We start from the raw sequence: 12,757 nt of genomic DNA, 5'->3' as shown, positions 1-12,757 counted from the left end.
AACAGTGGGGAAGGAGCTCACGGGTCAGGTGCACATGCTTACTGCCCTCTTCGCCGCCTGAAGTTGGGGCCTTGCCAGAGAGCCATGCGGGGTGTCATCTCTGATTCCACGGTGCCAGCTTGCCTGAGGAGTGGGCCTGTACAAATGTGTTCCACTGGCTTCTGTGCACTCGCTCTGAAAACTCACTTCATCAATGGCGAATCCGGCATCCCTGTTAGCACAGACTGTGGATGGCCTTGGCGGGATCTTGAAACTTGTGGATGGCCTTGACTGGTTCCTGCTGGGCCAGACCCTAGAGCTGTCCCCTCTGGAACAGTTCCCAAGGCTCAAGGGCCAGATGGCTGAGCTCCAGGCTCCCACGGTCCAGAGGCATGAGGCCTGGGCCCCTGGAAGTCTGCTCAGGAGCCTCTCTGACGACTCATCTCAGTGTGCACAGCCAAGAAACCACAATGGGGAAAGGCCAGCAAAGTCTGCAGCTGGAGAAGTGACATTGCCATGTTTAAATGCTTGTCATAAAAGGAAGAAACCCCAGTGAGGCCCTAAGGGATAGTCATTCCCCAGACCCAAAGAGAGGATGCTGGGTGCAGTTGTTGGTGAATCTTCTATAGTTCAAACTACTTTGCCTCTGGAAAAATCAATGAAATTGTTGTGGAGTCTCCTCCAGGAAGATCTTGCATGTTAGAAGAAAAACGAGTGAGCTGGACTCTACCATGGAATGCTGAAATTCGCATTAGATACACTGGCTTTCCCTAAAGCAAGCTCCCTCGAGGGGCAGGAAAACACCTCAGAGGATGGGAAAAATGCATGGTTATCACAACTGGGAAAATCCATTTGGACCGAGGATGGCCCTAAGTATTTTGATACTGAATCATAATAATTCCCAAAGTACTGCTTTGTGCAGCTAGCTAATTAGTCCAATGAGTTCAATACGCGACTTTTACACAGAGTAATGAACTCTGCATTTTCTGTGCATGAGATAGACATGTAGGTCAAGGATCTAACTCCTAGTTAGGATGTGTAACCACAGGCTTCCCCCAAGCATGCTTGCTCTCCTGGGGCGTTTTAGCGCTAGGACACGTGAATCACTCCCATGAGGTGTTTTCTCCCTGGCTCCGGGGCCAGCCCTATGGAAATCCTATCTCTGCGGAGTGTAGCCGGGAGGGTAAGAACACAGACTCACAGGTTCAATTCCCTGACACCGCCTTTTCCAAGAGCGTGAGCTTGACCAGGGGCCCGGGGAGGTGCAGCCTAGGATCTCACATGTCTTGGCCTCCGTTCGCTCATCTGTAAAGGGAGGGGGGAATTCAATGGCACCTCCTCCCTAGGGTAGTGGGTACGTTAACATTGCTTACAGCTTTGTCTGGCGTTGGGCATGGACTTGACATGGTTGTTTTATAACTGAATTCACACTCTGTGTCAGAACTGCTTAGAAGGAAGTCGATCCGCTTTCTCTCTGGCTGAATTAGCTGAAACCATCTGTACCAAATCGTTTTGCCGTCTTCATATTTGATAGTGTGTCTCAGAGACCTAAGATGTGGGCTTGATGTTTGCTGTTTCATTGTGAAACTCTCCCAACTTGGCCTTCACCTACTGTCCCACATGTTTAAGGTTGTGCTCAAAGTAGGTGCCAAACTCCCAAACATCTATCATAAAAGTCATCTTGGTTACCATAAAAAAAAAAAAAAATAGCTGTGGCAGGGCATGGTAGCACACACCTTTAATCCCAGCACTTGGGGGGAGGCTGAGGTAGGAGAATGACTGTGAGTTTGAGGCCCATTTGGAGCTACACAGTGAGTTTCAGGTCAGCCTGGGCTACAGTGAGATTTTACCTCAAAAAAAAAAAAACCCTAAAAACATAAAGTAAAAAGAGTTGGTTTCTACAGCTGTATTCAGCCCTGCTATTTATTAATGAAATTGCTTAAATAAAAGTAGGATAAGGTGTGGCCCATGGGCCAAACACAGCTGGCAATGAGCCCGTTGCATGGGAGCAGTTACCCCTGGTGGCTTATGGGGTGCATCCAGCCTCTCCTCACTGTCACAGCAGGGCACCGTCCCTGGCCCATGTCCCACTAGCCTGATCACTTACTACCAAGCCTTTTAATAGTATATTTGCACCCCTGGGCTAGGTGAGTGCACCCTATGGCAACATGAGTGTCTCTATGGAAACAGTTGTCCGGGTATCAGCTTGTATTGAGGACAAAAAAGAATCTGTAGGTCTTGCTACAGCCCTGGATGCCAGGCAGCTCTGCAAAGGTGCGCTCCGTGTCCTTCCGCATGCCCCTGTCACCCTTGCTAAGCTCCCCTTAGAGCCGTTCAGTGTCTGTGCTTGGAGCAGAAGGATCTTGGGGACAGCACCTGTCCTGCTTCTCTCGGGCAGGGGACCTCCCGAGGGCCCACGTCAGCTAGCTGTGAACTCACCGCATGACTGGCATGCAAGCTTGTGTTGGCACCGTTGGCTCTCACCCACGTGCCCAGGGAAGCTGGTGCTATCGGGGTGGCTGAACATGCACATGGGGAGAAGGGTCACTTCCACTCCGGGGACATTAGCCATGTGCCGCCCAGGAGCAGTGAGAAGGGCCCCTGGACCCGTGGCGTCTCCAGACTCAGGGGCCTCTGCCTGCTCCTGCTCTGTGCAAGTATGGGATGAAGACAGCGTCCTTGCCACCCTCACCCACACCACCCAGGACACCCTTCCTTAGGGGATGAGGTCCCTTGTGGGTCTTTCTGATGGTGTGAATGCAGTCTGTCACTACCTCCCATGTCTTTCCACATCACGCTCTCTTTCCTTAAAGCCATCGCTTCCAGCACTCATTTACCCTCCCACTCTGTGAGTAGGTTACAAGGAGAACAGACAGGGTTGCCTTGCCTTGGTGCTTTAGCTGGTTTTTATTTATAAGGTATAATGCTCCTCACTGTACTTCTGATGGGAGTAACACACGAATTCTTACCTCGAAGGCTATGACATTTAACCTGCAGGCAGACAACTGGGAAGGACCACCTCCCATGTTCCAAGAACACAGCCCGTTGGGGTTTTTTTGTAGGAAGGTTGTACTCTTTAATAAATTTTTTATATATTTATTTATTTGCAAGTGACAGAAAGAGAAAGAGGCTGAGAGAGAGAGAGAGAGAGAGACAGAGAGGGAGGGAGGGAGGGAGAGAATGGGCGTACCAGGGCCTCCAGCCACTGCAAACGAACTCCAGACGCGTGCGCCCTCTTATATGCTTCTGGCTAACGTGGATCCTGGGGAATCGAGCCTCGAACCGAGGTCCTTAGGCTTCACAGGCAAGCGCTTAACCGCTGTACTCTTATAACCCCATTCGGCTGGCGGTCCTCCTCAGCGGGGCTGTTGGTATGCTTTGTTGGGGCCTAAGGGCCTCAGTCAGTCTCTGTGTCTAGGGAGAGAAGGGGAATGGTGCCTCAGGCTCTTCCCTCTGACCCTGAGGTTCTTGCAATCTTTCTGCCCCTTTTGGAAAAAGAATGTTCCCTGATCCTTGGTGGATAAGATAGAGATCTGACTTAGTGTTTTTCTGTGTAACCTCTGGATCTCTGTTTTGATGAGGCTTGAGCGACCACAGCGTCTGATGCCATCTCCCTAGAACTGGTTTCCAGGCTTGTCAGGAGAGCACTTGTCACCACTTCCTCCTGGGCCAGGGCAGGTCTGGTGGAGGTGGCCCAGTTCATGGCAGGCAGTCAGCCATCTATTCCTTATATATATATTTGAGAGCCAAGGAAATAGGCAGAGAGAGGGAGAGAGAGAGAGAATGGGTGTGCCAGGGCATCCAGCCACTGCAAGTGAACTCCAGACACGTGCACCACCTTGGTTTACGTGGGACCTGGGGAATCGAGCCTGGATCCTCAGGCTCCACAGGCCAGGGCTTTAATGGCTAAGCTGTCTCTCCAACCCCAGCTACCTGTTCCTGATGTATTGATGGATCTTGATCTCCCCTGTATTCGCCACCATCTGTAAAATAATGAAGATTCTCCAGCCAAAAATGAGGAGAGTGTGGATTAAAGGGGATAAGCATAGTTGTTAGGGAGACTTACCAATGCGTGTGTCCACTCTCCTTAGCTAAAGGGCAGTGAAGGTTCTCTCTGAAGGCTGTTTGTTTCCTGTTCTAGGGAACGTGCCTTGGTTCCTAGAACTAAACATGAGTTCTCGTCCTCGGAGTGGGTTTCATTTCCAGTCCACAGCAGCCGGTTACCCACTTGAGCTGTGGGCCACCATTGCACAAGCAGCACTTCTTGCCTGATTGGTTGATTTTTGTATCTGGCAGGACCTCCTGCTTATTCACTCTTTTCACCACTGTTATTCCCCAGCGGCTCCCAGGGCACTTTCTAGCACTGTAAGCCATGCCCTCTTTGGTTTCCCTTGAGTCCTTGGTGTGAGGAGAAATTCCCGTGAAGGTGGCACCAGACTCTGCTTAGACGAAACCTCCAGGACCTTTACATAACCTCAGTTTTTGTCCATCCAGGCCTTTAACTGATTGGGTGAGGCCTACCTGTATTATAGGAAGACATCTGCTTTACTCAAAGTCTGCTGGTTTCAATGTCAGAGCCATCCCAAAAAATACTTTCACAAAAATATGTAGAATGTTTGGGGAAATGTCTGGGGGCCACACCCCGAACAAGCTCACGTGACAGCGTGCATCACAGGCCTGCTGTCAGTGTTATGTCCAGGAGCACAGAGCTTTGCTGAGGTGTCTGTAAAGAAAAGCTGTGATCTAGGGAGACATGGGCAGGGTTCAGGTTTTGGCACGGAAGGCTGCAGGAGCAAAGGCTGCAGGGACCAGCTGGTCAGCAAGCTGGCCGCCAGAGATGGGTGTAGGCAGAGGCTCTCCAGGGAGGCTGCCACCAAGAGAAGTCCTGTCCACCCACTGATGAAAAACAATGGAGGGTTTTATAAGATACACAATAGCCTGAGTATTTATCTCCATTTAAAGCACATGACTGTAGCATTTGCTAATTCTTTTATTAATTAAGGATCTACTTACAAAGGTCTATATTTATTTATATAAACCAGGCTTTGAGTTTCTCAAGGTTGTGTGAGGCTTGGGCCCTTCATTTCAGCGTAGTATCACTTCACGGTGATGTTTCCTCCACATTTTACTTCTGTCTCAGCCACACCTAATCTGGCAGCAGTTCGTTTTAATGACCAATCTGCACTGAGTCATTCCCAGGATTCAACTTCATTTTCTTAAAAATAAGCCTCTCTTTTTTCATGCTCATGTTCCAAGGAGCTACACCAAATCGAATTACATTACATAATTCCAATGACGATTTGGGTTGGCATAAACAGGTTTGAAGGTTGACTCAGCTGGGTGGTTGGAGCCCGAAAGACTCCCATGGTAGCAAAAGGTTATTGACTTCCAGGGACAAGGTTGGCACCTCTCAAAGGGTGACTTGGTGGTGAGTGAAGCCAATGTGCTTCCCCAGGAAGACAGAGAATCACTGGAGGCAGATGCCTCAAGTCAGAGTGAGTTCATAGAAGATTCTAGCAAGACTGGAGTGAGCTTACAGACAGGGAGGAGTCCACCCAGGCCATGTCTAAAGTCCAGAGAAGAGTGGTACAACACAGCAGCCCACCAGCGCGGAGCCTGACCAGAGCTTCCCGCTGAGAGCTGGCACCTGGGGAAGCTGTGCGGCCCACCTGTGGGAAGGAGCTCCTGCATGCGGGTGACAAGATAGTGTGAGAGCTGGCCGCTGGCCTCGGGTGCATGTCCGTCACTCACAACCTGCAGGAGCCAAGCCTGGAGGCCTTGCGCTTGACCTCCAGAGCCAGAATGCCTCCTCGCTTCTTAAGGGAGCTGGGGGAGAATGGCATGTCGGACGTGCTTGTCATTACTTCCCAGACAGCTTCACTCCAGTACCAAAAGTCTCAGGTAGGAGAAAGCAGATGAGCAGAGTGGCTCAGAGGGGTTCCTCTGTGGTTAGGGTGCCCTGCTTAGAGCCCCTCATGCCCCTGAAGCCAGGTCAGTGACCCACCTGGCCAAAGCCCTATAGAGGCTGTGGAGGGCCACCAAGGGATCCCTAGATGGACTTAGGTAGCCTTCCTCACACACTCAAGGCAAGGAAGGAGGGAGTCTGTCATCAGGAGAACCAAACTCTGCCGAGATTTCTTACTGGCACATCCTTTTTCCCACCCCAGTCAAGAAGTAAACCAGTATAATTGTGCATTCATGGAGCTGAAATCAAAGAGACAGACAGAGAGATAGTCAGCATTGACAGCTCCATGGACCATATCAGTTATCGATATCAGTTTTACTGGCTACAGTTTACCAAGTAGACCTAATGTCTTTTGATAGCTGTGTATTGGAAATCACAGGTTCTTTCCTTCTAATCTTTTTTTTTTTCCTTTTTTTTGCTTAAGTACTATGTGTGGTGATGTGCGTGGAGGGCTGTACACACATGCATGGTCTATGTGCTCACAGGTGTGTGGAAGGCAGACAAGAATCACAAACACGGGGTGTCCCACACTAGCCCTCACCCCTCTCTAGCAGTCACCCAGGTATCTCCTGGAGATAGAGTCTCCTTCTGAAGGCAAAGCCACACCTTTTGCCAGCCCAGGCAAACCCCAGGTGGGGATCTCTGGTATAATCCCTGCGCTGGCCTCCAGTGGTGAATCTTTACATGGCTTTGACTTCGAACAGCGCATAAAATCACCACTGCAGTGGCTCCCTTAGAGCTCTCATGTTTGTTTTGCGTGAATTGCACAGAAATCTCACATCTAGGGATGAAAACAAGTCAATGTCTGTGCCTGGCTTATTATAAATCCCTCCTTCGGTTTCAAAAAGAAAAACAAATGTGGTTCGACTTCTTGATGCTGAAGAAAACAAAGCAATGTCAAGTGGCAAGCCTGAGGGGCTGGCGAGGGCCTGGTTGCCAACCGGTCGTCAGGAGTGGGCTGCATGTCCTACCTGGAGAGCAGGGCTCACGCTGCATTTCCTGTGAGGAGGAGGCACTGCAGGATTCAGGTGAAAGTCCGACCCGCTGGCAGTTCTGCACCAGCTGAGTGTAGGGAGGGAGAGGAAAAAGCGCGAGCCGAGAGGCCCGGCCACCCTCGTCTCTGCTTGTTAGGATTCAAGACGGAGCACACTGCTCCGTGAATGAGCGCATGCATGCGGAATGCAAGCTGGCCACCATATCAGGCTCCTTCTGTAGTGCTCGTGTGTAGTCCACACCTCCTTGCCAAGGTGCCTGGCTCTTGCAGAGCTGGGCTTCTGCCTGAGAACCAGCTGGGAGTGCATGTAGCTGGCATCATTTGGTACCTGCAAAAATCCTTGATGCAGGCCAGTGATGACTTCCCGACATCGCATGAGGAAGGTGATCTAGAGTGTACGCCACCTGCCAGATGAACTTAGGAACCAGCATGTCTCTTCTGCACTCCACCCTCCTGACTTCTACTGACCCAGCCAACTTAGAGCCTACCTGACCTCCAAGCTGACTTGTCAGCTCACTTCTTTCCTACGGGAAAGGCATATTTCTTTTCAAAGGGGCATGTGTTTGCTGTTGGAGGTGAACTGTTACATTTAATACATTTCATCTGAAAGTGTGGTAGATCTCAAGTGACTTAACATGTGAAAAGGCTGTACTTTCTCCTGGGGTGACTGGGTCCCCGTGGCTCCAAAGCTCAGCCTGTGTCCCTTCATCAGACCACGCAAGCAGCCAGCACCTCTGGGCTCATGAATGCATGTATCGGGAGGGAGAGTGCTCAGGGAGTCACAGCCCATGGAGGAACGGGAATGGGTTGATTATGAACGCTGTGACAGGTGACATAATGTGCCAGGCGGTGTGTGTCTAAATGGGTGTGGGGGCTTCTGGCAGTAAACACTAAGGCTGGGTCTTCACGCCTCTCTATACTCACCCCAGGCTTGCAAACTTTCAACGACGGTTGTGTGTATCGTGACCAGGTCCTGCTATCCATCATTCCCGATGCGTACTGAGGGCAGAGGTGTCTACTAAGTGGTACTACCGAATCCACAACACAGCATGGCCAACCTTGAACCTCCAACAAGAACCAACAGAGAAAAGAAACATGGGCAAAGCCAAGATGGAATTTTTATTTTCAAAATGAATTAGCAGTGTCATTTTATCAAGAAAGATTTGATAACTGGGGTGTCAGCCTTCTATGACCTTGACAAAGTCTGGGCTGGGGAGCTGGCTCAGTGTGCAAAGTGCTTGGTGCCCCAGCAGGAGGGCTTGAGCTCAGATCTGCACAGCCCACAGGAAAGCTAGCTGCCATGGTGAGCACCTGCAACCACAACCCCACACCAGGCAGGGCAGGCAGAGCTGGAGGATCCTGGGAACTTGCTGACTGCCTGGCCTAGTCAAGTCAGTGAACCCTGGGGCGGTGACAGGACCCCTCAAAATCAAGGTGACGCACACCTGATGTTGACCTCTGGCCTCGGCACACACGGGCCCCCACGAGCATATGTGTGCAACACACACACACACACACACACACACACACACACGGGATAAAATGTAGAAGTATATGTTTGGGCTTACCATCTGGGAGGTGCAGCTTTAGGCTTGTGGGAGTCACTGTGGGAACGGGCGTCAAGGAGGCTCAGGAGGGAGGAAGGCGCGGGGCCCCGGGACCCCTTCAAAGGCTCATCCCCAGTGATGTGCTTTCCTTCTACGGGACCCTACCTGCTAAGAATGGCTACACTTCCCAACAGCACCAACAACTAAGGACCAGGCCTTTGGACCTCTGTGGAACACCCCAGATCCAAGCTTTAGCAACAGTTGATCAGGAGCAGATCTGGCGCGGAGATAACAGATGTGCACCTCCGTGCCTGGTTCTGGGATCTCACGTGCTCATCACCATCACCACGCCTGTTGGCATGTGGGCGTGGGAGATCGGCTCTCGCTCGGGCCACCGGGCTCATGCGGCGAGTGCTTTGCCCTTGGAGCCATCTCCCTGTCCCCTACTTGTTTTTTTTTTTTTTTTTCTCTTTAAATCAATTCATCTTTTCCACAATCAGTATCTTTGCCAGTGATTGTCCTGGGCCAGGAGAGCCCATTTGAGGGCAAGCTGGAAGTTTCAGATAGGCGGACCCTGTGAGGGGAGCCCCCACCCTGGAAGGACAACACAGGGCAGGGGGCGGAGTCCTCCTGTGTCCTGTCTCGGAACCCCAGCTGATCAGGGAATCAGCCCTTTTCTTTGCTCCGCTGGTGGGCTTAGGAAAACCAAGGAAAGCAGGGTCTTCCGTGGGCCCCATGAGCTGCTGAATGTAGCTCACGCCTGCACACAGGGCAGCAGAGAAGCAGCAGAGACTGTGAGCTTTCATGATCTGAAATGAAGACATCTCCCCAGAGCTGTGTGTGTGACAGAAACCAGACCTTCGGCACTCCCAGATGCAGGCTGGATGACCTCTGTTCAGTTCAGAAGGATTTCCTAAGGACCCGCAGTTAAGGAAACGATAGAAAGTGTAAGATGGTGGAGGCACAAGAGGAGGCGGAGGTGTGGAAAGACCACGGGCAGCCAGATTGTTCCTTCACAGCCCCATGTGGACACCACTTACCACTTAACAAGGCTTCGGGGCCGAAAGCAGATGCAAGCAGTGGGAGGAACTATTAAAAACACAGAGGTGGCCAGAGAGCCTCTGAGAGCATCCTGGTGCGAGGCACGAAAGGCTCGAGGCCAGACTCCTTCTGTAGCTTGAGCCAACCGTTCGTTTAACGTGTAATGGAAAACACTCATCACGCTAATCCTAAAAATCTGAAGTTCTCCCACAGTTGATGCGGGAGCCATTCCTACAGCCCTGGCGTATTCTCTTTATGCGTATCAAGACTTGTGTTGCAGTACTTTTACAATTTTCTTCAAAGCACAATGGAGTCTGTTCAGCGACGATATCGGTATAATTAAGTACAAGTCTTCTCTAGAGAAGCGTCAGTGAAATCACGGTGCTGCGAGTGAACTTAAAGCTACCTGGGAGTCACATGTGACATCGAAGTCTCATGACCGTCCAGAGTCCAAAGCTTGACTCTAAAAGTAGGAGCTCCTCCCATTCTCTCTCTCCCCCTCTCACCTGATAAATAAATAACAACTTTTAAGGGGGTCTAGAGAGAGTTCTCGGTGGTTAAGGCACTTGCCTGCAAAGACTAAGGACAGAGGTTCATTCCCCAGACCCACACAAAGCCAGACGCACAATGGCGTGTGAATCTGTAGTTCACTTGCTGGGGCTGGGGTCCCTGACACGCCTATTCTGTCTGTCTCTCTCTCTCCTGATAAATAAATAAGATACATCTTTAAATCTTATTTATTTATTTTCCAGAGAGAGAGGAGACAGACAGAGAGAGAATGGGCGCCAGTGCCTCTGGCCACTGCAGAGGAACTCCAGATACATGCACCCCCCCTTGTGCATCTGGCTTATGTGAGTCCTGCGGAATCAAACCTGTGTCCTTTGGCTTTGCAGGCTAGCTCCTTAACTGCTAAGCCATTCCGCCAGCCCATAAGATACATTGTAAAGTAGGTGCTGGGGTGATGGCTCAGTGGTTAAAAGCACTGGCTTGCAAAGCCTGCCAGCCCAGTTTGATTCCCTAGTACCCACATAAAGGTGGATGCACAAAATGGAGCATGTATCTGGAGTTCATTTGCAGAGGCACAAGGCCCTGGCTCTCTCTCTCTCTCTTTCTCTCCCTACTCCCACCAATAAATAAATAACATTTAATTTTTTAAATTTATCTTTTTTTTTAATTTGAGAGAGAGGAAAGACAAAGAAGCAGATAAAGAGAATGGGTGTTCCAGGGTCTTCAGCCACTGCAAATGAATTCCAGATGTATGCGCCCCTTTGTGCACGTGGCTTGCATGGGTGCTGAGGAATCAAACCTGAGTACTTAGGCTTTGCAGGCAAGCATCTTAACTGCTAAGCCACGTCTCCAGCCCCAACATATATTTTGAATTGTGTTGGGTCGTTGTGCTTAGAAAGGTTGGCAGGCAAAGGCATCTGCAGAACTGGAACGGCTCCAGGATGCCCATGCCAGCCACTGCCGTCCACAGACAGGTACGCGCTGCGCTGGGCCGCCCCATCCCTCCCCTCACCGTGGACCTCCTTGTCCCCTGCTCAGCTGGTCCGTGGGAAACTGGAGCGCGTGCAGCAGGACATGTGGAGGCGGCACTCAGAGCCGGCCGGTACGATGCACGCGGCGGGCACGCTACCGCGAGGACCTGGCCCCAGCCAGCCTGTGTCCACAGCCGGCGCCTCCCAGCCACCGGCCATGCAACTCTCAGAGCTGTCCACCAGCTTGGAGCACTGGGCCCTGGGCAGAGGTAACTGGGTAGGAATGAGAGAGGGCGGTGGCCAGACCACACCGTGGCGTGCAAGGCTTAAAGCCCTCCAGCAGCGTTGTGACTCCCTTGCCATCTTTGTGCAAGCAGCCCTTGCTCGCTCTCTCGCACAGTGCTCACGGACCTGTGGGAAGGGATGGAGGCAGAGGACGGTGGCGTGTAAGAGCACCAACCCTTCCGCCAGACCCCAGCTGCTGCCCGACGCCTTCTGCACGTCGGAAGCCAGGCCCCGGCCGCAGGAAGCCTGCCTGCTCAAGCGGTGCCGCAAACACAAGAAGCTGCAGTGGCTTGTGTCCGCCTGGTCCCAGGTACATCACCGGCTCCCCCAGCAAGGGCCCAGCCCTGCCCTCTTGGCTGCCGCCTCTCTCCCAGCTCCTCTTCCTTCATCCTGCCCGGCATGGCCCAAGTTGTGGTTCCTCTGGCTTTGAACCCCCCTCTGCCCTCAGAGCAAATGCCCCACTGGCCTCCATGCCACCTCCCCTCAGTGTCCAGCCAAGGGTGAGTGGGAACAAGGACAGGCTCCTCCCCACAGTGACCCTCAGCTCTAGAAGTGTGGCAGCCATCTCCCAGCCACGCTAACCCAGGCCAGGCGAGAAGACCATCAGTTCAGAAAACATGGGACCCATTTATGAGACGGGCACACCAGCCAGCACCTGTGGGGTGGAAACATCTTAGGTGCCTTTGCCAAGTGAGCGGGCTATGCTGCTGAGGTGGCCCTGCCATGTGTATGACCGGTGGTCCCATATGCCCGTAATGCTGTGCTGCTATGAACCCAGGAGCCTCCGGGGCTCCTGCTGCTTGCCTGTTTCATTTGGTTTTGTTTTGGGATAGGGTCTTGAGCTTGCCATCTTCCTGCCTCTACCTCCCAAGTGATGGGATTACAAGCATGTGCCATCGTACCCACCCAACATCCTCTTTAAAATTCCAAACCACTAGGGCCGGAGAGATTACTTAGCCATTAAGGTACTTGTCTGCAAAGCCAAAGGACCCAGGTTTGAGTCCCCAGGACCCACATAAACCAGATGCACAAGGTGGCACATGTGTCTGGAGTTCATTTGCAGCAGCCAAAGTCCCTGGCACACCCATTTTTTCTGTATATAATATCTGTCTCTTCCTCTCTCTCTTTCTCTCAAATAAATAAATTAAAATTTAAAAAGTCCATGGGCTGGAGAGATGGCTTAGCAGTTAAGGCACTTGCCTGTGAAGACTAAGGATCAATGTTTGACTCACTCTCCAGATCCCACGTAAGCCAGACGCACAAGGTGATGCAAGTGCACATGGTGGCTTGTGCATCTGGAATCCCATTGCAGTGACCCAAAACCCTGGCACACCCATTCTCTCCCCCCACTCTCATTAAAAAAAAATAAATATCCGTGGGGTTGGGGAGATGGCTTAGCGGTTAAGGTGTCTGCCTGCAAAGCCAAAGGATCCCAGTTTGATTCTCCAGAACCCACATAAGCCAGATG

The 12,757-nt window shown here is 51.6% G+C and overlaps 1 protein-coding gene across 4 annotated transcripts in view; it reads left to right on the top strand.

The window, feature by feature from the left end:
* Nucleotides 1-12,757, top strand: part of Adamts16 (ADAM metallopeptidase with thrombospondin type 1 motif 16) — a 121,495-nt gene that overhangs the window by 97,549 nt on the left and 11,189 nt on the right. For all 4 annotated transcript variants that reach the window (XM_045138964.1, XM_045138963.1, XM_045138961.1 and 1 more), the window contains 2 exons: nucleotides 11,072-11,273; nucleotides 11,405-11,599. In XM_045138964.1, coding sequence (XP_044994899.1) covers nucleotides 11,072-11,273; nucleotides 11,405-11,599 — 397 coding nt within the window. The remainder of the gene's footprint in view (nucleotides 1-11,071; nucleotides 11,274-11,404; nucleotides 11,600-12,757) is intronic.

The sequence above is a fragment of the Jaculus jaculus genome, chromosome 20 (assembly GCF_020740685.1).
Source record: "Jaculus jaculus isolate mJacJac1 chromosome 20, mJacJac1.mat.Y.cur, whole genome shotgun sequence".
NCBI classification, from domain to species: Eukaryota; Metazoa; Chordata; class Mammalia; order Rodentia; family Dipodidae; genus Jaculus; species Jaculus jaculus.
This window is presented reverse-complemented; position numbering and strand designations above follow the sequence as displayed.